The sequence below is a fragment of the Ceratotherium simum genome, chromosome 38 (assembly GCF_057802395.1).
Source record: "Ceratotherium simum simum isolate JZ-2026a chromosome 38, ASM5780239v1, whole genome shotgun sequence".
Taxonomy (NCBI): domain Eukaryota; kingdom Metazoa; phylum Chordata; class Mammalia; order Perissodactyla; family Rhinocerotidae; genus Ceratotherium; species Ceratotherium simum.
In genome coordinates, this window is record NC_141937.1 from 21461359 (window position 1) to 21484841 (window position 23483).

At 39.1% G+C, this 23483-nt stretch overlaps 1 protein-coding gene across 1 annotated transcript in view; it reads left to right on the top strand.

The window, feature by feature from the left end:
• The window catches only part of PHACTR2 (phosphatase and actin regulator 2), a 260046-nt gene extending 241589 nt beyond the window's left edge, over positions 1-18457 (top strand). Inside the window, exons 13-14 of the mRNA XM_087424964.1 lie at positions 706-782; positions 11540-18457. Of these exons, the coding sequence (XP_087281090.1) occupies positions 706-782; positions 11540-11555 (93 nt within the window). The 3' untranslated portion in view covers positions 11556-18457. The remainder of the gene's footprint in view (positions 1-705; positions 783-11539) is intronic.
• Positions 18458-23483: the final 5026 nt, after the last annotated feature.

Below are 23483 nucleotides of genomic sequence, written 5' to 3' on the forward strand. Positions count from 1 at the left end.
TCCCAGTGACCCTGTGGACAGCAGAGCGGAACCCTGCCTGGTCTTTTTACACCATCCTCTCATCTTCCGGTGCTGTAACAGACAATGCTCCACTGCTATAGATGGGGTTTTCATGACCATTTTTTTCAGAAGTGGGTGGCCAGGTCCTTCTTCCTAGTCTGTCTTAGTCTGGAAGCTCCGCTGAAACCTGTCCACCATGGGTGACCCTGCTGGTATTTGAAATACTGGTAGCATAGCTTTCAGCATCACAGCAACACACAGCTGTCACAATATGACAACCAACAGACAGGTGGTGTGGTTCCCTGGCTGGGAAACGAACCTGGGCCATGGCAATGAGAGTGCCGAATCTTAACCACTAGACCACCACATGGTACCTTTATCAGAGAAACTAGGAATCCCTTTCTCTAAGACATTTCTTTTTTTTTTTTGAGGAAGATTAGCCCTGAGCTAACATCCGTGCCAGTCTTCCTCTAGTTTGTGTGTGGGTCTCCGCCACAGTGTGGCTGGTGAGTGGAGTAGGTCTGCACCCGGGATCCAAACCCGCAAACCCGGGCCGCTGAAGCAGAGCACGCGGAGCTTGAACCATTCAGCCACGGGGCCCAGCCCGACGTTTCTTAAAAGGATGTCTGCTTTGTTGATGCTGTCTATGCTGAGGAAATATGTGGCCTAAGTAACAATTCTGTTCATCTGTTTTTTCCTATTTAGGCAGCAATAAGGAAAGAACTAAATGAATTTAAAAGCACGGAAATGGAAGTTCATGAAGAAAGTCGACAGTTTACAAGGTAGGTAGAAAAAATGCAATTAGCATATTAAAATGACCAAGATGGTAAATTGTATGTTATGTGTATTTTACCACAATTAACATTTTTTTAAAATACAGTTTAATGTAACAACATCTAATGAACATTTCTAAAATTAAGTCCTTTTTTTTCTTTCAAAGAAGTCTGAATCATTCTAAAGGACTACGTTTTGGTTTCTTTCTTGGTTTTATTTTCTGGGCCAGGGATAAGCGTCATTTATTCTGCTCTTAAAGAGACTCAGTTGAGGTTTTATGCCCAAAACAGATGCTGGTGAGAGCCAGTGTGGGCACATATGTATCTGCTTTGGGCTCTCAGTAGACATAACTTAGGATAGAAACTCGATTTTCAGAAGACATAACTTAGAATAGGAATCCAATTTTTACTGATGCCACAGAAGATCGCTACAGTACTACCATTTTCCTCCCAACACCCTTCAGTTTCATAGGCTGCCAGCACCGGAAGGGACCTGAGTGATCATGTGATCTGACCGCACACTTCACAGGTGTTCTGTTAATTTCTCTCTCGTGGGTTGACGTGCTTTGCTTTATATAACAGATGTGTTCCTAAAAATTTACATGCCAATCAAATCTTTAAAAATTGAATTCTTAAAAAACATACCAGCACAGAAGATTACATGAAGAAGACCACAGCAGGTCTTTCCGGAAAACAAATACTCATCCCTTAGGCTAGAAACAGCCTCTGCAGGGCAGCCACACATCATGGTGCTACTGTTTCTGCAGTGGTTCCTGTTGGTGGTGGTGTTCCATGCTGGGGAGCAGGTCACATGATAAAGGAAGCAGTGGTATAACCTCATAATTTAATGGCAAACCCCTTCCCAGAAGTTCATGGGGACCTGACTTGCTCTGTAGCTGTTGTTCCTATCATAATGTCTGGTATGCAGAAGAAACTCCCCTTTCTCCTGGGGATATCTCTTCTTTCTTTGCTTTGTTGCCTCCTATATCATGTTTATTTGTAAATGCATGTAGGACTTTCAGACATCCTGAATGTATAGGATTTTTCTCTATTTGAAGGCTTTATCTTATCCTAATCTACTCTTAGACCCGTCCCATGCCCACATCGAGCCAGACCTATTTGTCTCCTCCTTGTCTCGCTTCTACTTCTGGGGTCAGGAAAAGTTCATGTGAATATCTGACACCTGAGGTCATACTTCTCCAATAGAGTTGATCATAATAAGGTGGCTGGATATTTATGTTGACATCGAGCTGGCTGGGCCCTCTGGGCAACTGACCCGGGAGCAACTGGGAAGATGACATGTGTTTGTGCCGTTGAGTCCTGACCCCTGAGATGTAGTGACTACGCTCAACCCAGTCATTATCATTCAGATAGTTTTCTAGAAATCATAGTATGTGATAACCTCATTTTCATTCGGTAGCATTATATGAAGAATAAACTACAATAGAAAATAAATTTTAAAAATGTGTTTTTATGGGAGTTCTCATTTTATGAAAAATAAACCTTTATATATATAGGGGGCTGGCCCCGTGGCTTAGCAGTTAAGTGCGCACGCTCCGCTACTAGTGGCCCAGGGTTCGGATCCCCAGTGCACGCCGCCGCACCGCTTCTCCGGCCGCGTCCCACACACAGCAACTAGAAGGATGTGCAGCTATGACATACAACTATCTACTGGGGCTTTGGGGGAAAAATAAATAAATAAAAAATTATTAAAATAAATAAATAAATAAATAATAAACCTTTATACTGAAAGAAATTCTTTCTCTTCTGTTGTACATTATGACCAAGTAAAGAAAAAGTAGGATGCAGAGAGAAGTAAGGTTGTTTCTTTTTTATCTATCTATTTTTTATGTACACAAATAAAATATTCTAATTAAATGCTCAAACAGTACAAAAATCTGTCGAGTAAAAATGAAAACTCCCCTCGCTCCTTCCTCGACTTCATTCCCGTTCTCACAGGTAACCACTGGTAAAAGTTCGGTGTAGGTCCTTCTAGACATTTGTCTATGCATTTACAAACATGCATATATATATGTGTATGATATATGTATATATGTACACATGCCTTTATGTATACCCTCTCAGTCACACACAAAACAACATCTAGAAAATCTTTCCAAGTTAGTATATATATCATTCATTTGAATGACTATGGCATTTCATAGATAATATACCATAAGTTATTGATCAATTATTCTATTTATTAGTGCTTATGGAATTTTCAGTTTTTCATTATTAAAACAATGCTGCCTTGACTTTCTTTATAAATATATCTTTGTGCACACATACCAGAATTTCTGTAGTAGTCCCATAAGTGGATTTGCTAGGTCACTGGGTATGTATTTTTTACATTTTGAAAGATATTATTCTCTGATCTACAGTTTATGAGCTTGCCTGGTCTACCTGCCCTCATCAGCATTTGGTGGGGACAGGGGGGTGGTGGTAGTAAGGAGCCTATATTCTTAAGAATGAAAAATAATATCCTATTTCCTTTATTTATATGAGGTTGGATGTCTTTACATATATCTTTATTGACCATTTATTTTTTATTCTTTGATTTGCTTTGACCAATTTTTTTTTTGAGTTGTTTGTCATTTTCATATGGATTAGTAAAAACTCCTTAGGTATGGTGGACATTGGCCCTTTATGACAAGTGTCACAATACTTTCCCCCAATCTTTTGTTAACCTTTTAAACTTTTTTATGGTCTTTTGTTTAAATTTTTGCATATTCAAATTTGTCTATATTATACTTTTTTACCTCATTGTTTTGTGTCTTATGGAGGAAGGCCAAGATTATAAAACTATCATCCTCAATTTTTATATATGCTTTTCTTTTTTTACACACAGATCTTTCATCCGTTGGGCATTTATCTACGTGTGTGATTCAAGAGACTAAACTAAATTTGCATTCTTCTGAATCAATAGTCAATTGTCCCAATCCCATTTATTTCTCCTCGAGGTGAAATTCTTCTTTTAATATACACATGGGTCACTTTCTGGATTCTTAATTATGAGCTGTTATCTATCCTTACTCTGTGTCACAATGTTTAATTAGAATAGATTTGTAGTATGTTTTCATATCTGATGGGGTATTTTTTTCACCTTCAAAATTCTATTGGCTATTTTTCTATGTTTACCCATCTACAGAAATTTAGAGTATGCTTGTTGTATTCCATAAACTAGTCTATTGATATCTTCATTGTTTAAGTAAATATCAGTAGATGCAAATGGGGATGAGCTGCATTTCAAGAGAAAATTATAGGCTTTTTGGGGGGGAGGTGGGTAACAGCTGATATCAAGGGTGAGCTTTAAAAGTTTTCCAAAAACTATATTGATTAACACTCTTTAAAATGTCTTTCCAGATAAGGAAAAATGAAATATTCATGTCACTAAGATAAATATGTCTTGCTGAAGTATTCTTTAAAACTTGGCGGGAAAGCAAATGTCTCCTGCTATTTTTCCATTAATTTGTATTACATCATTAGAGTTGTGTTCCAGAAGAGAAATATTTTGGCTCTGAGACTGATAAAAATCATGCTTATGATTTTCAAATTGTTTTCAGTATTTCTTTTAAGAGGAAAAAGGTTTAGTAAACACACTGAGACTAATCAAATTAAACAAAAATATGATAATGTTATACATTTAGAAAATTGCTCATGTAGAAGATAGTAGTGCCCTTGGCACCAGCCACCCTTGGAGAAAATAAACATGCTGTGGATCGTTACCCAGCCCTTTAAATGCAATCTAGGTATAGAGCAGCTCACTTATTAGCTCTTCTTCTTAGCACCAGACGTTATCTCCTTATATCAGGTAAGCCTTCCCTTCAAAACCTAAATCTGTTAACTCCCTGCGGATTTGGAATGGTTAATAACAGGGCTGAGACAGCCCTGCTCCCTCTGCCCAGGCTCCTCTTTGTCCAGAGATAATCTCCCCTACAGTGATGGATCAGGCAACACTGGAAGGATCCATTCCCAAATATAGCTTCCTTTGCTTCTGTATCTCTGCAGAGATCTACAAAAAGCTGACAACATTGGTTGCCTCTGGGGGGCGGGGGAATTGGTGGCCAGGGGCCGGCATGGGAGGGGGACTTTGTACTTCTCACCCTTTTGAACCTTTGGGATTTTTGAAACATGAGAATTTTTAACCTTATAAATATGTCAAAAACACACATTTACAAGAAAAAACAAAGGATTCATTCCCTAAGTCCTCTTGCTGTAAATGAAGAGTCCATCATGATGGCTTTTCTTGAAGAATGTGCTGGCACTGGTATGAACGGTGACACTTTGCTCTTGGTGTAGCAAGAAGACACCTCTGGACCCTCCATCACAGGATACATTCTGTGACGTGTTTGATCTGTGATGGGGAAGAATTGTGGTGACCCACCCTCTCGTCTACTTCCCCCAGTTTCTTGGGTATTTTCCAGATAGCTCTCTGGAATTGGAATATATTCCTGGGCCACATAAGAAGGGTGAGGCCAAAGGGTCCCCAGGAGAATTCATCCTGTGGCCTGAGAGGTACCGAGCTCTAACCTCGGTTCTTTTGGACACTTCCTGCTTGTCCGGCCACATGCTGCGTTCTCTGCTCCCAGCAGCTGCGGACCCAGCCTGCTGTTCAAAACCCAAAAGACCACTTGAAGGGCGGTGTATTATTAAATAGGATCGTTGCATTTGGAACAAGATCACCATGGCCAAGAAAAGCCATGTCCTTTTCCAGAGTAAATGGGGTTTCTACAAAATAATTCTCTAAATTATAAAGACAAATTGTACGAAGGGTCAGATTTTATTTAAAAACTAAACTTTAAAATGGGTTTACAGTGGAGTGGTAAAATTATGGGTAATTGTAATCTTCTTCTGTTTTCCAAAATTTTTTTTAAGTGTCAGCACGTTATCAGATTTATAATCAAGAGAGAATATTACTTTTAAAAAATAAACTTTGAATTTTGTAAATAACATCTTTTGGCATGTGCAACGTAGTACTTTCATATATCTAACTTTATTAGTTTATAGATTGTTGGCTTATTATATTAAGCACAGAATCATTGAATTGACGCTCAAAATGGGCCTTGAGATCACTAGCATAATGTTAAGTGGAAAAAGCAGGATACTGACTAAAGATATATATGGCAGTGGTATGTTTTATGTAAAATTCAGATGCATAGAAAAAAAGATTAGGAAATAGCATCAAAAAACTCTTAATAGTTTGTTATAGAGTGCGGTTATAGTTTTTTTTCTTTTCTCTATTTTTCAAATTTTCATAGTGTGGTTATGTTGAAAAGTGTGTGTTTATGTGTGTGTGGGTGTGTATTTAAAGCAATTATCTCATTCTATACCATCGTGAGGTTTTACTCTCCTATGTGGATTTACAGATAAAGTAAACCACTTTTTCAGCTTCTAGATTTGCTTATCACGATGTGACATGGCAGGAACTACACGTGGGATCGCAATAAAAATAAATCAAGGGTCCTCCACGGAGGAATGGGAAGGCCGCTTTTGCGGTGGCATTCTCTTTCACGGGTGCTCCGTTTACTGGACAACTGGACAGAAACAAAAAAGAGTTGCAAAATGCTACTTTCACCACTAGAGTTGAAAGCGTGGCTCAGTATGGGAAATAATAAAGTCCTGTCCACCCTGTGGTCTGGCTTCTCAGGTAGAACAAGGAGCTGTGGTTTAAGAGACTCTCCTATTTGTTTAACATAGGTGTATATGCCGTGACAATTAAACCCTTTTAAATAAAGGAGAAATGTATTATTCTGGATTTCTGTATATATCAAATAGGGAAGTATAGGAAATAACATTTCACATTTGTGAGTAATTTTATGTTTTATCTTATCTGAAGGAATTTACAGGAAGGTGAGTAAATTTTTGTATATTAATTTGTAGAGGAACCATCTTTATGGAAAAGAATGATCTTTACCTGAATTCCATGACTTAAAAATAGCTTTTTCCCCTATTCACTCCCTCTCAACGGTATGAAAATAAGAAAAATTTATTGCGGTTTTAACAAGAGGAAGAAAATATAAATAACTTCAAATTTGAGCCTCAGGAAAGTTCTGAAGAAAAGGGTGGATGAAAAGCTTAAGTATCCTTAGCGCACAGTAAATCTATTTATTGCTCTATCAACTTGAAGCCTAAAGCCAAAACTGTCATTCTGTCAGGTAGGCAGACTTCTCAGGAGGTAAAGCTGAACTTCTCCTGTTTCAAAATGAATGCAAACCGCTGAGTACTAACAAACTTAAGAACTGTTTGCATTTTCAGTACCTCTAACCATAAAATTTTAGAGCTGAATTTGAAGATAAGGTGCCCAATTTAAACAGGATATAAATGTCCTTTTCTGATTGGATAGCGCACGAAAATATATGGGGTTTTTTTTTGCTGGATCTGGGAGTCCATATGAAGAGAGGTTACATGTCTGACCCCTGGCTTTGTCGGCATATGATTACATTCACAGTATCAGTTGATCACTTTCTTCTCTTAGTGGCCTTTGAAGCTGCGCTGATGGCCTGACCTTCCAACACAATCCAGACTGTAGAACTCACTCTCTGATGGGATTCGTGAGCAAATAGTGTCCGCAGAAAAAAAATTAAAAAATCTTACCGTTGGGGCTGGCCCGGTGGTGTAATGGTTAAATTTGCACACCGTCTGCTGTGGGCGGCCTGGGGTTCAGAGGTTCAGATCCTGGGCGCAAACCTACACACCGCTCATCAAGCGGTGCTATGGTGGCGTCCCACATACAAAATAGAGGAAGATTGGCACAGATGTGAGCTCAGGAACAATCTTCCTCAAGCAAAAAAAAAAAGAGGAAGATTGGCAACAGATGTTAGCTCAGGGTCAATCTTCCTCACCTTAAAAAAAAAAATCTTACAGTGTCCCACTAATTTTAGGAAATTAAAAGCAGGACGCTTTCCAGGAAAATGCTGGGCTTTTGAAGGTTCCAAATCTCTTCTGGTCCACTGACTACTCACTTTATTGCCCAATTCAATTCTTAATTTACCTTCTTCATCCCACAGGTGTTACTGATGGGAGGACAAAGCTCCCATGTCAGGTGTCCCCACACTTATCCTTTGATTCCAGGATCAAATGAAGATTGAGACATTATGGAATGTTTGGTGTGCAAAGCCTAGCAAATTTGGAGAGGTCTAAAAGATTGCTAAACTAGATGAGTTTGAATTTAATTCCTAGAGAAGACGAGAACAGAGAGGGACCTTTGGTAGCTCACGGTGTGAAGATTCTGCAGGTGCAATCTATTAGTCTGTATTGTCAGGGCCTCCAGGGCTCCTGCTCCCTCCGTGTGGTGTGGATGGTTCTCGTATATCCTGCCCAGAGGGAGGCGATGCTGCTCGTTTCCACCCCAAAGACATCACTGAACTCGCTTTGCTAGTAATTGCAAAAAGTTTGCTGCTGAGCCCGTTCTCATCTAGTTCCCTTTGTGGGAAAAGGCAGGTGTTTTGGAGGCAACTGTAGCCATCAAAGTATAGCCGGGGGATGTGGAACAGGACTTTTCTCTGGTCAAAATTGATCTCAACACTAACTCACAGACGTAGAAATCCAACTGATCACCTTTTCCATTCCATTCTACCCAGAAGGCACCAAAAAAACCATCTGGATGAAAGTATGAATGAAGGCATGTTTTGGTCTCATAGTCCAGTGTGGGTTAGGAATACAGAGTCTGAAGCCTGGAGTCTCCACTTACCAGCTCTCTGCCTTGAGTCCCTGACTTAGAATCCCTGTGCCTCAGTTTCCACATCAGTACAAAAGGGATACAGGAGTTCCTACCTCATAGGCTTGTTTTGAGGATTAAATGAAGTAATATATGTATAGCATGTGGACTTGTGCCAGACACATGGTAAAATTTAGTATATGTTAGCTATCATTATTATCTGCCTCTCTTTCTTTCACATTTTATGTAAAAAGTTTGATTAAAGAGGTTTTCAATTACCCCTTTGAAATATTTTTATAGACTTTTCATATTTTTCTTCAGGTTATAGTTGACTCTTCCTAGAAAGCATGATGGAATGTCCTATCAGATGGGTTATCATAGTCTAGTATACATTTAATTGTAATTAATTTTAGGGGTCTCATGTTTGGGCTCTTCAGTTACATAGAATTATTTATAGAAAGAGTCATCAAATAGCCTTCTTTTTTTAATTAATTAATTTTTTTTTTTGAGGAAGATTGGCCCTGCACTAGCATCTGTTGCCAATCTTCTTCTTTTTCATTTTTCTCCCCAAAGCCCCAGTACGTAGTTGTGTATCATAGTTGTAGGGTTGTAACTCTTCTATATGGGACGCCGCCTCAGCATGGCTCGATGAGCAGTAAGTAGGCCTGCGCCCAGGATCCGAACCAGCAAACCTGGGGCCGCTGAAGTGGAGCGTGGGAACTTAACCGCTAAGCCACCAGACTGGCCCCATCAAATAGACTTCTAAGTGCCCCTGTATATATATATTCAGTTGTTTGTGCATTCAACAAATTTTTATTGAGCTCATAGGGTGAGCCAGACTCTGTTCTGGACCCTGGGAATTTAGAACATGACAGAGAAGGTCCTCGCTGTCACACGGTTATGTTCTAATGAGGGAGACAAACCATTAGCAAGTAAACAAATAAATAAACATGATAATTTCAGATCGTGCCAAGTACCTTAAGGAAACTATAACAGGATGCGGTGGGAGGGACAAGGGTAGGTATAGATAGGATGGCCAGGAAAGGGGTCTCGAGGAAATAAAACTTATTCTGTGATTTAAATGAAAAAAGGGAGCTATCAAAAACGTTGTCGGGAAAGAGGAAAACATTCCACGCCTGCAGAGGGTCAGTTAATGTGGAGGGAAGAGCTAGTGCAAAGGGCCTGAGCTGAGAAAGAATTATGCATGATCAGAGGGCAGAAAGACGGCCCAAGTGACTGAAACAGTCATATTACCTCTGTACAACGAACGTAGAGCCTGGAAGTTCACGTACCTGCCCAAGATTACGGTCAAGGGTAGAGTTAAGAATTGAACTCAAAGACACATGCCTACTTTACTCGCAGCATGTTTGGAAAGCTTGGTATGTCTGATTTTTATTTTCACTTTTGGAAAGTCAAACATGCAGAAGTAATGTAAGAAGCCCCACACATCCATCACGCAGCTTCTCCAGTTATCAACTTACGGCTCATCTTGTTCATCGTTCTTATGTCTTTAATTTTCCATTTTAGTGCTTTGATTCCACACAACAACATTTATCAAGTAATACCATGTGCCGGATATTGCATTCTCTGAGTATATAAAAGTGAATAAGCACGAATCTTTCGTCAATGTCTCACGAGCTAAGAGCAGACGCCACCTGTACAAAGATTGCATACTGTGATAAATAACTGGTACAAACCAAGTGTTATGTGAACACAGAAGAGAAGGCAATTATTGCTTCCCTGAGAGGTGGAGAAAGGGGACTTTGGGGAGCTCACAGAATGAGATTGTAGGAGCTGGAGGAAGATAAGGACGAAGGAAAGAGCATGAGCACAAAAATGGAGAGCATTTTGGGGCGAATGATTGGAACTTACAGCATTTGGGGAGTAGTGATGGAGATATAGCTTGAAACGTGGGTTGGGCCACATCCTGAGAAGTCTCAGTCGCCACTCTAAGAAATTTAAATTTTATTTTGTAGGGAATGGGGAACAATACAATGTTAACGAAGAACTGGAATGATCAGATCCGTATTTTATGATGATGATGCTAGCGACAGTGTGGAGCATAGATTTGATTGCCAGATCTATGACAGGGACAGGGAAACTAATTGGAAGACTGGTTTCCTAGGGCAGATGAACATTAGATTATACGAGACACATGAAATGCTGGATGGAACATGAAGGTGACATCACAGAAGTAGGCTGAAGAGGTGGGTCAGATAAGGCTCAGTGGGGAAGATGGCTCCTGACCGTGATCTTGAATATGAAAATTCAAGGAAATTGATGGAAAATGAAGAAAGGGGATTGCAGTTATTAAGGTACAGCATGTTCAAAAGCACAGGGCTACAAAAACCCAAGGAATGTTCCAGAACTCACATGGGGGGATATGAAGCCAGCTACCTGGCTAGCATGCTGTTAAAGTAGTGTCAGCAAAAGATGGTGAGGGCTTTAACAAATTCAAAGACAGACAACCGAGGCAGGGCTTGGTGACTAATGGGATATGGAGGGTGAAGGAGAGAAATGAGCTGCAAATCTGAGGTTTCTAGACTAAAAACCTAGAACGTTTAACAAGATAGAAAGTACAAGGACAGGTTTACAAGAAAAGATTATTTATATTGTTGTGCACATGCTAGTGTGTAGCCTGTGGAACATTTGGAAGGAAAAGCCCGGCAGGCATTTGGAAATTCAGGCGTAGAAAGTAGATTTGGATTCATCAGCAGAGGTGATGAGAGGCTGAAGCTAATGAAATAGTGACTATTTGCTGATGTTTTCCTTTAATAACTACAAACCAGGTGAAAGCAAATCCTTTGTGAAATATCTCACTCTGCTCAATGCAGGTCAGAACATGACCCTCAAGAAGAGTGATGTTTTGTGTATTGATTGCTCTATATCCTGGATGCTAGAACCAGCATCTTCTGCATCGGGGCTGTCTCTACTTTAACATAAGATTTATAACAGTATTCTGTTGTGACAGGAGTTGATAACAGTCATTCAGTTGGGGGGTGACTAGCGCTGCCTTTAATCATAAACATGACCATACCTTACTCAGTTCACCGAATGCAGACTGTGCTTCTGTACCACAGACTCACAGCGTTCCTGTGTCTTCTTTCAGGTTTCATCGTCCATAATGAAGTGCAAGACTCATTGGAAACATAGACTGATCATCTTTGGGGGAAGCCTCGCTTCCTGAAAACCTGATATTGCACTGGGATTTGAATGTGTGTGTTTCCGTTGGACTCATGGTGAAGGAAGCGTATGGAAAGTGCTCCTCATCTGGACAGCCCAGCTGGGCCACAAGCAAAGGGAAGGGTGCAGTGACCTTGCTGTCCAGCACGTGTATTGATGGTAAGGGACACCATGGTTATGCCAGTTACTGTTTATCAGGAGTGTTCATCAAAGAAGATGAGCAGAAGATAATCGCTGACTCCCTGTTACCAGAAAGCCACATTTTAGAGCGCGGGTAAAAGAAAAATGGGGAACGCAATTGCTGGGCCCTGGAAAGGGGTGGGGGTTGAAAATCAGAAAGAAAGAGAAATATTTCATTATGTTAATGAAGAAAAGAGAAAATTGAAGCATAAATGTATTTTTCAAGCAGGCTTTTGGTAGCTGAGAACTTATTAATGAATTTGGGAATCTAATCACCCAACGTGGATTCCTTAAAGGACTGATGCTACAAGAATATTCTTGTTTGACCATTATGTTGGTACAGTGTAGTACCATTATTTTATGTCGTGCCAGTGAATCCAATTGCCAGAAGTAAGTCTGTTTTCATGCATCTTTTTCTTAAATGCAAGAGGCTTTCACTGACTCTTAACGAGCATGCTTACCTGAATTTTGTTGCATGCTTTAAGTAGCATAGCTATACACTCTTTACGTTTTTTTAATACTCCTTACCTAACATACCATCCGTCCACAAGGATAACAGGACTGGGAATAAAGTCAGATGTAATATGACCCTATAAATCTGTAGCAAGCTTTAGAAATAAATCTTTTGGCTTTTCCCTAGCTTGATTATCTCCAAAGTCGAAATCACCTTACTTGATCTAAGGAAGATAATATCGACAGTCACTATACCTTTAAAAAAAAAATCCCAATCCAAAGTTAAACCTGAAGCAAAATGCAAGTGTTCTGCCAGCAGTTAGCTCTGACTGGGGATGCAAAGGACTACTTCTTTTCAGTGCTGCATTAAGTTGGATTGCTGCTATTGAAAAAATAAAGCTCACGGATCAAAAAAATACTCACCCAATGGCTTAAAAGAACACAGAAAATTTCTGTTAGGTTGCAAGTGAGGAGAACCTCATTTTGTGTTTCAGGTCTACAGATTGCATCCATAAATATAGCGTTGACGTTCAGTGCAAAACAATCAGTGAGATTAGGTTTCCCTATGAGCTTACAGTCAGTATTGTTTACATTAAGAGACCTCTATTGCCATCTTGCTATTTTCCATGGAATCACGTGCACAGCATGGCTTCTGCTCCCAAATACAAATGACCCTGTATAGATACTACCTGGCATTTAATTGTTCCTTCACGATTGTTTTTTGCCCCTTTTATTAAAAACACATGAGATGTATGATAACAAGACAAGACCTAAATAGACTTTATTTTATTCTCAGAGCTCGGACTAGAATTTTCTGAAATGATTCTGCTTCATAATATGGAAGACTGTAATTTTTTATTTCAACCAAAAAGCAAGTATTTAATCTGGTGGATAAATGTGGATCCTGCCATTCATTTATATTTTAAAGAACCACTTGAAATTGGAAGATTTTGCTTAAAAATAAAAAATTTTGCCCTCAGTCGGCCTATTACAAAAAGCCAGGACCATTTTATAACTAAGAAAAGTAACCAGCGTTGTTACACCTCTTGCTGAACTCAACTATGTGCATTAATAAAATAAACCTAGATTTCTGCACTGTTGTCATTTCATTAATAGGATAAGACGTGTTTTTGTTTTGAAAAAATTTTTCTGCACATCCAAGTGTCTTTTTCTGGCTGAGGTTCTATCCATCTCTTCGTGTTTAAATCCAGCCATAGACGTTAACTTTGTTGTAATTTTTTGGCTGAAGTCACCCTTTTTCTTATCATAGTTTAGTATCATTTTAGTGCCTTGGGAATAATACCAAGGAATGTAATGTTATTTTAATTTTATATACTTACAATCGTTAAACATTGTCTTAATTTCTAATCACAAGGCCTCTCTAAAAATGGTAAATATAAGACATTATCACCATTTTATCATTCAAGATACATGTCTTAGAAAGTCTATTTGGTTGATAAAAGGAACAATTTTTTCCCACTCGTGGTAGATGTGATACAGTTTTTATTCCCTACAATGAGATATGCCTACTACAAAAATGAGAGTCTGGTACCTCAATATAGTGTTTACCTTGTATGAGATGTCCGATGTGTGAACTACCCACACTTTCTCTTCCTACTGATGACATGTTTAGAGAAAAGTTTAAAAGTTAGAGAAAGTTAAAAAGTCAAAAAAATTAACCACCGCCAGTCTAATATTTAAGAATCGGACCCACCAATTATTTCATTAGAATGATTCTCTAAGTAAAAAGCTGTGGAAAGAATCAAAGGATTATGAGCTAAGCGATATTTTGCAGAATAAGGCTCTATTTTAATAGCTCATTTTAAAAGGCAGAAACAATGCCTGTCCACACCAGCAGCCCATCCAGAGGTTTCTTGCCTGGCTGCCCTAAAAGAATGCAAAGGTGTGGACCACCTTCCATATAATTAGGCCTCTGCCCAATGCCAGCATTTCTGCAGTCCATGCAATAAGCTGCAATTCTATAACAAAAATAAATGTGTATGTGAATTGGGTTTTGTAACATACCACCAGGTTTTCCCTATTTAAACATTAGGCCGACATAGAGGAAATGAGTGGGTTTTCCTGAGTCCCCAGGATATGATTAAGGAAGAAAACAAACCCATCTCCAGGAAGGGCCAGGCAGGAAAGAACTAGACAGACTGTAAAAACCAAAGTGGCCATTTTCATCTTTCTTAAAATAGAGAAAAAGAACCTTAACATTAAGGTGGTAAGAGGATGCTATGGCTTGATCCAGCGTCTTCAGGGCCCTACCAATCAGTCTGACAAAATTAGTTCTCTGGTGATCAGCGTTAATTTAAGGCAGCCCTGCCTGATAATTTCCTGTGTATGTGAAGTGTCTTGCATTTCTTATGTTTCATGTAGTTTCCCTTTATGTTAATTCCTTAAATTATTTAAATGAAATTATAATATTCAGAGAACAATTTTGGGTATTTGAATAGCTACTTTAAATAGAGGAAAAAGCAAACTCATGTATCTCTCTGATTTACCCGGAAAAACTGACTTCCTGGTTTCATTTCGTATCCTTTGTTAGCATAGCGATTGTAGTCACTTATCTTTCTCTCATGTTAGTAAATATATTCTGTTCACAGAAAGGTCTGAAATGTAAGTGAAAATCTGTTTAAGGAAGTTCAGGGATTGCACACGTCCTTCAAAAATCATCAAATGTTGAAAATGAGAGAGAATTCCTTAAAACCCTGCAATTCAGTGCTGCATTGATACTTTTGAAAAATGCAGTAGCTTACACTTAAAAGAGAAAAAAATCTGCATTAACACTGCATGTCCAACACCTAACAGATGTATTTTTTCTTAATAGGATCAGGAAGACGCAACTTTCAAAAATTATACTGTGTTCACATCAGAAAAAGGCAGTCTTGACTAGCATGTAGTAGTATATCCATATGTAAACAGTGAAAGCTTTCTTTTCCTCCTTTCTTGCTCAAAAATTTCCTCAGTGTCTTATTACTTTGTAAGTGGTCCCAGCAGAACATTTCACACAGAGTGAGAAATCTCCCTCGGAGCAAGTGAAATGGAATCACGCTAGAACGAGATACATAAATCTATGTCATTTCATCACTGTGGTAGCTGAAACATTCCTAAATTCCAGTCATATTATTAAGTCTAACCTGACTAGTAAAAGTATATGCTTTGAGACAAGAATTAATTTCTTCACATCGTTAGAGTATGTTGTGAGAACCAAAGAACCGCTAAGATGCAATTTATTGACAAAGTTATCCCTTGGCGTCTTGAAATAGCTTCAGCTATCCCACTATTCCACTATTGAATATTTGCTCTCTACTTATTGGTAGGCTGTATTACATTGTTTTACTTGGCAGAGCAGAATGAACTTCTAGAACTGAAATATGTCCTAGAGGGGAATGCAATGGCAAAAGTAATCATCAAATTAATAGGACTATCAGTCTGAGAGAAAGCATAACTCTAGCTGGTTCAAACCCAAGTTTCAAAGAGGCTCATGAGGCTCTGCTATAATTTGGCAGTGACCAAAGGGTGGTGGGGACGAAGGTTGAATGCTCCCAAACCGTTCTCTCTTTTTTTTCTTTGTAATCATTAAGCTTAAGCTCTGTATGGAAATGCGAACCACCATTAGCATTTATAGACAACAACCAAAACATAGTCCATTTATGCTTTTTCATTCCAAATTAAGAAATCCCATTGTATATGCTATAAGATTTCTGGCAAAGGGGCCGGCCCGGCGGTGCAAGTGGTTAAGTGCGCGCGCTCTGCTGCGGCGGCCCAGGATTCGCCAGTTTGGATCCAGGGCACACACCGACGCACCGCTTGGCAAGCCATGCTGTGGCGGCGTCCCATATAAAGTGGATGGAAGATGGGCACGGATGTTAGCCCAGGGCCAGTCTTCCTCAGCAAAAAAAAAAAAAAAAAAAAGGAGGATTGGCAGATGTTAGCACAGGGCTGATCTTCCTCACAAAAAAAAAAAAAAATTCTGGAAAAAAAATGGAAAATTCTGTGGCAGCTGTTCCCGCCAAAAGCAAACCCTACAGGCATAGATTGTTTTTAGCCATGCTAGGATTTGCTGCACAAAAATGTCATTTAGCTTGTCACATTGCTAGCACAGCAACACATATGAGCAAAGCACTGTTGATCAATGTTTCTCAGTGGGGGTCCTATTGGCATATGGAGCTGTGCAGTCTTTGTTGTACAGAAATGTCCCACACATTGCAAGATGTTTAGTATCCCAGGCCCCTGCTGACTAAATGGCAGTGGCGTGCCCAGTCTTTGTAAAAAACAAAAGTAAAAAGCTCTCCCCCATGTTCACATGCCCTCCAAGGAGGATGGTACGGTACCACCTCCCTTGACTACCACTGTCTACTGCAATTTGAGGACACACGGGAAAAAGTGCCTATCTCAAAACATCAGCTCGACTGCCTTGTATTTCTTTGGGCTCTGAATAGTTTCTTCCCCCTTCATTTTTCCATGCTTCTGTTTCGATGCAGCTTTAATCGGCCAGTTCTTCAGAGAGGACATTACTGGGCAGCTTTGGTAGTTCTAGTGGGCATAGTCACTTGGTTAGACCCTGTAAGTACTTAAAGGAGAGATTTCACGTGAAACAGACTTTTCCTTTTTTTTTAAACCTCACAATTATACTTCAGAACTACACTGTGGGTCATAATCATTAGTGTTATGAGGATTGTTGCATGGCTTAACCGTAAGCACAGCGACTAACAACCCACATCAACAAAACCGGTAGTCTGTGAAAACCACCATTAGATTCCACCTGGTGAGCTGCATCCCATGAGTTCCAAAACAATCACTTGTTTATCCTGTTAAAAAAGCATTTAATCCACATGCAAATGCTTAAATTCCCCCTGTGTAAATATAGTCATGTGGTTCATCTTTTCCAAGATTTGTGCGTACTGCATTATGAAGGAAACGTGGATTAACTGTGGATTGCATGCATATTGTTCATTCTTCAGTGATGGTCATACACAAAAGAAGATGAGATTTACCTAGGTGAAACATTAAACTATGCTAACAATACATAAACATACTCATTCTCTTTGTTGCTTTTTTGTCACCCAAACTGAATGCTAAATATGTCTTGAAATGATTTGGAAGAATGCTGGCTAATAGGATGCAATTAATTTAGCCACCAAAATTTTTTAAAATATTAAAGTTTCTAAATATCTTTTTTGAGACAGAGCTATTCAAAGTCGATCAAGGTGATTATATTGTGAACTTTTAGATGGTGCTTAAGAATTCTCATCTTGTTAAATACCAGTATATATTTTTTAAGAGTAAATTGAAGGGAGTAAATGAAGCAGAATGCCACTCCACCCTCAGGTGAATTTTATGGTGTATTAAAATGCCAATAATATTTGTGCCACTTGCTAATTTGGGGGGCTTTTCCCTTACTGGATGCTTTTGTTATAGTTTGTATCATTACATTGCTTAGAGAGCTTCCACAAGGAGAAGTCGCCATTGCAATGTTAACTAGCGTTTGAACACAACTGGAATGAATCTCGGATCAAACCACTTTCATTACTTAAAATATAGGCACTAATTTTTATTTTTATTTTTTTAAATATTTCTTCTGTGGCTTAGAAATGTGCCAAGGTGCTAAAAACATTCTGCACCAATTTCACCAGATTGAGTACCTACCAAAAACTCAAGCGAGTCGTTTTTTTTTTTTCTGTGTAACAGTGATTTTTAAATAAAGAACCATAGGCATTCTTTTGTTATTTCAAGCTTTGGCGAAAGTGATAAGAGTGGTAAGCTGTGATCGTTATCAGACTGAATGATTTCTGATTTCCAGTGAGTGATCTAATTCTGCATATTCCACAGGTATAATATCTGTGAGTGTAAATAACTGGCATTGGGCACTGATTAACGTGACAGTCTCTCTTTTCGTTGCTCTTGGTCTGTACTGTATTATAGTACGTGGGTATAAACATCTACAGGTATACACACATATGTATATGTATTCCACTACTGTAACCTGAAAGACTATGTGTTATCTTTGTTTATTCCGTACTGGTGTTTGTGTTATTTAAAAAGCAGAATTATGCTCTATTTAGTTGTATCATATTATAGGATACGTTGCCGTGCACAATTCTAAGTGCCTTAGAACATTGTTTAGCTTTCTTAAGTATATATAAATGCATATATGTATAAAATTGGGAAAAGTGACCTCAATAAAATCATTGGGAAAACCCCAGCTTTAGTTGGTTCCAATTTCTATTGTATTCAGAGAGTTCTCAGTCTTTTAAAATCAAAAGCTCACCGAGTCCTCACCTGTAAACCTTTTCTAATTGCCTGTTATTTCAACTGCACCTAACTTAAAATTTTTTTATGTAAGGCCTCATGATTTGTGCTTTTTATTTAAAGTATCTGTCTAAAGAATTACTGCTTTAAGCAGCAAGTTACAGTATGTTTTTAAAACTTGCTGTCTTTTTATATTTGAGGATATTTGATATGGATGTTTTTATTGACATGATAATATGTAAAAATAAAAGATAGTCCCTTTAGAGTTTATAATATAGAGAATAAACTTCCTCATTATGCTTATTATTTAATGTATTACAAGCAAGGAGAGAGGTTGGGAACACATTTTGAACAGAAAAGGAATTGGAATATACTTTTCATGTTTTCCGGCAGTGGTTACAAATTGTAACTTAGCCTCCCTTAACCCCAGAACAAGGGCAAACATATGAGAAGAAAGTGGAAAAGCAGTTTGTGTACCACTATCCCAGACAGAAGATGTATAAGACAGAAGATTGGGGCCAAAAAATTAAAAAGGTTTGAATAATTGGCCCCAGTTAAAAATTATTAAATGCTGGGGACGGCCTGGTGGCATAGTGGTTAAGTTCACATGCTCTGCTTCGGTGGCCTGAGGTTCGTGGGTTCAGATCCCGGGCGCGGACCTATGCACCATTTACCAAGCCATGCTGTGGCGGCCTCCCACATAGAGGGTAGAGGAGGATAGGCACGGTTGTCAGCCCAGGGCCAATCTTCCTCAGCAAAAAAGAGGAGGATTGGTAATGGATGTTAGCTCAAGGCTAGTCTTCTTCACAAAAAAAAAAAAAAGAAAAGAAAATTGTTAAATGCTATTAAAAATTAGCGGTACATCGCCAAGGTAGATGTAATAGTTCAACAACTACTTCCCTTTTTCTCACAGTAAAGCAGGTTCTACATTGAAACATTACTTTCTAAAACCCAAGGGAGGTAAGAAATGGACAACTTTTTCATTTTACACAATGCTTTGATGTCATCGGATTTATTGTGATTGAACTCCTCAGTGCACCTCAACTCAGACATCTGTACAGAGTTGCTGCTACTGCAGTGCCGTCGACAGACAAGCCAAGTCATTGCTCGGTTTATGAGTGTTGAACTCTTTGCCCTTTAAGAGGTGGTCATTAAGAGTAGAATACATAAAACTCTAGGGAAAGGCCAAGAACTTAAAGTTTGTGTGAATGTTTTTTGCTCTTTTGCTAAAAACAGGTACCATTTCTAGAGATTTTAAGGAAAAGAAGCTGTAGGTGCTAACTTTTCATAATTAGATAAATATCCTGAAGAGAAGGGAACTGGCATTTTCAGTGCTTGTTGACCCGAGGATTTGTTCCTGGATGGACTTTTGACCTTCGTTGGCCCAGATCAGACAATCTGGAGTGGGGAGCGCTCCACACTGGGAAGTATTTGCGTCTAAGTGTTCACGTAGGTGTACTCAGCAGTTCAAATGTAAGCTATAAGTCATCTTTTCCCATAGTCAGTTTAAGTCTGGTACCCTGATTACCTCTGAAATCTTGGTCATTACCTAAGTCTTCCACAACCAATCCATTCTTAATCCTGCTACCACATTAGTCTTCTTAAAGAACAGCTCTTGTATTATTCCTACTCAGAATTTTCCAGTGAGTCCCCTCTGCCTACTGAATAACTCCCAGGTACTTAATCTAGCCCTCAAACCTTCTGTAGTTTCACCGCAGACCACAGTTCCAGATTACTCTCCTTATATTCCTCACTTGGGCCAAATCGAATGAAACTCATTGTTCCCCAAATACGTCATACATTCTTCCAGGATCACAACTTTGTTTACACCATTCCCTCCAACTAGAATTCTCTTCTACTTAGTAACATGTCACCCATCCTTCTAGGAAGATTCAAATGTCTTCTCCAACTATTGCATTATAGTTTCTTCAAAGTGTTAAACAGCATATATACGTTTACAGATTCAATTTTCTTTATAAGCACTTCAAATGCCCAAATGTGGTGATAATAAGCGTTTTAACAACACTTTCAAATCTAATACATTGTTTATAAATGTAGTAAATCAAATTTTCTTAAACATTCCAGTATTATTTACAAATGTAAAAATATTCTTATACTTTTCAACTTTACAAGTCTAAAATTAGCTGTATAGTTTAAGTTGGAATTGCATGGCGATTCTACAATATTTCAATTTTTTTAAAAAATTACAAATACTTTAATACCAAGTACATATACTACATTGTCCCAATAATTATCAAACATAAATGTAACAAAAAAATACTACTTTTGGCTTTGATTTAATGTCCACATTTAATTCTAAACCTTCCTAGGCTTGTAGAAACACTTAGACACTCAGAAAAGCAGGTTTATAAACCTTAGGCAAGCTGAAATTACTGTACTGATGATTTGTTGTTTGCTTAATGGTCAAAAAATTATGACTGAGAAATGTATCCTAGGGGCTTCATACTTCTGGTGAGAATCTACTTGAACCACAGAGACATATTCAGAACCATTTTTTAATCCCTATAACTTTAGGGGTCTCCAAATCCACAGCCTTTAGAAAGGATTGGCTTTGTTAAACCAGATTCAAACTACATCCTAATAATTCTTTGGTGTGATGGGTAGAAGGAAGTCTGTACTCCTGAGTTCCAGTTAATTCTCTTCCATAATCTTTTACTGTCCTGCTTGAAATTTTGCAGTTTTTTTCTCTCACTAGACACAACTCATTTAATGACATCCAATTAGATTCTGCATTCGTCCCATACCAACATCTAGTTTGTCCCTGAGGCCAGAACTCTATAGCTGTACTCAGGATGGTGCAATTAAGCATGAGAACTGAGCTGAAGATGGAAGCTAAAGGGATGGAAGACTAAAGAGCTTAAAAATGGTTAAATCTGGAAAGTCCTTGTAAACCTAAAGGAGTATGGAATTTATCCTTAAGACAAGAGGGTTCCACTAAAGTATTTTAAGCCGGGGGCTGGGGGGTAATACATCCTCAGATTCTCCCTAATCACACTGGCCGCAATGGAGAGACTGGGTTAGAGGAGGCAATGTGGGAAGCATGGAGAGCGTTACTAGTGCCATAATCTGGTTGGGAGCTGGTAGTGGCCTCAATCAAGGTATTAACTACTGGAATGAAGAGACATAACGAATTCAGAGGACAGTTGAGAGGTAGAAGTGATTTTTGCAACGGGAAATGAGGGAGAGGGAAAAGTAGACTATAGCTATGTTTCTGGCTTAGGCAACTAGGTGGGTAGTGGTGATGCCATTGGCTGAAACAGAAAACAGCAGAAGTAAGGCTGTTGTCGGGCTGGCCCCGTGGCTTAGCGGTTAAGTGCACACGCTCCACTACTGGCGGCCGGTGTTCGGGTCCCGGGTGTGCACAGATGCACCGCTTCTCCGGCCATGCTGAGGCCACGTCCCACATACAGCAACTAGAAGGATGGGCAACTATGACATACAACTATCTACTGGGGCTTTGGGGAAAAAAAAGGAGGAGGATTGGCAATAGATGTTAGCTCAGAGCCGGTCTTCCTCAGCAAAAAGAGGAGGATTAGCACGGATGTTAGCTCAGGGCTGATCTTCCTCACACACACACACAAAAAAAGTAAGGCTGTTGTAAGATTGGAGTGGGGGGCAGGGAGAGGAGGAAGAGAGGGTAGGAAGTATGGAGAGGTGAGGCATTCAATTTTGGACGCAAAATTCAATTTGTTTGAATTGCCTGCCTGTTGGGACATCCACATGTGGATGGATGTATAGTTGTTGTTACGTGCTGTCAAGTGGGCTCTGACTGCTGGTGACCCTATGAATGAGCGGTGTCCACGATGTCCTGTCCTCAACAGCCGTGCTCAGCTCCTGTAGACTCAGGCCTGTGGCTTCCCTTTTGGAGTCAATCCATGTCATAGTTGGTCTTCCCCTTTTCCTTCTACTTTCTCCAGCATTATTGTCTTTTCCCAAGAATCCCGCCTTCTCATGCTTTGCCCAAAGTAGGACAGCCTCAGTTTTATCATTTCTGCCTCCAGCGATCGTTCAGGCTTAATTTGCTCTGGGACCCACTTGTTCCTCTTTCTGGTATTCGAGGGTGTCTGTAGAGCTCTCGTCCAACACCATATTTCAAATGAATCAGTTTTTTCCCTGTCAGTCTCCTTCACGGTCCAGCTTTAACACCCATACGTAGTAATTGGGAATACGAGGGTGTAGATGATCTCGGCTTTATTCTCTCATGACCCTTCCTTACACTCAATGATCTTTCTTAATTCTTTCATTGCTGCCCTTCCAAGTCTCAGTCTTCTCTTGATTTCTTGGCTGCAGTCTCCATTTAAGTTGACAACTGAACCAAGGTAAACCAAATCTTTAACAATTTCAATGTCTAGTTTATTCTTGCATTCAAGTTGGGTAGTTCTTCTGTGGTCATGATTTTTGCTTCTTGATGTTCAAATGCAGCCCTGCTTTGGCACTTTTCTTTTTCCACTTTCATCAGAAGTATTTTCAAGTCATTGCTCCTTTCTGCCAGTAAGATGGTGTCATCTGAATGTCTTAGACGGTTGATGTTTCTTCTACCAATTTTCACTCCTCCTTCGTCTGTATCCAGCCCAGTGTTTCATATGATATGCTCTGTGTATGGATGTACAGTAGCCAATTGGATATATGAGTCTGAAGGTCAGGGAAAAGGTCTGGGCTACAGAGAGGAAGTTGAAAATCAACAGCAAATGTAATAGAAGCTGTGGAAACAGATAAACCTCTGCAACAGGCAATGTAGCTTAAGACTGTGAAGAAACTACTACAATGAAAATTTAATAAACTATTTTTTCATTGCCTGACTTTGTCTCCAAGACCATACATAAAATCATTTCATTTATACATCACTTGAGTGCTTTGGATGATATATTTTTTTAATTTAACTAGGTTTAACTGGTTAGCTTAATTTTAAATAAAATGGAGTAGCACTTACACAGGGAGTTAAGTTGAAAAGCAAAAAT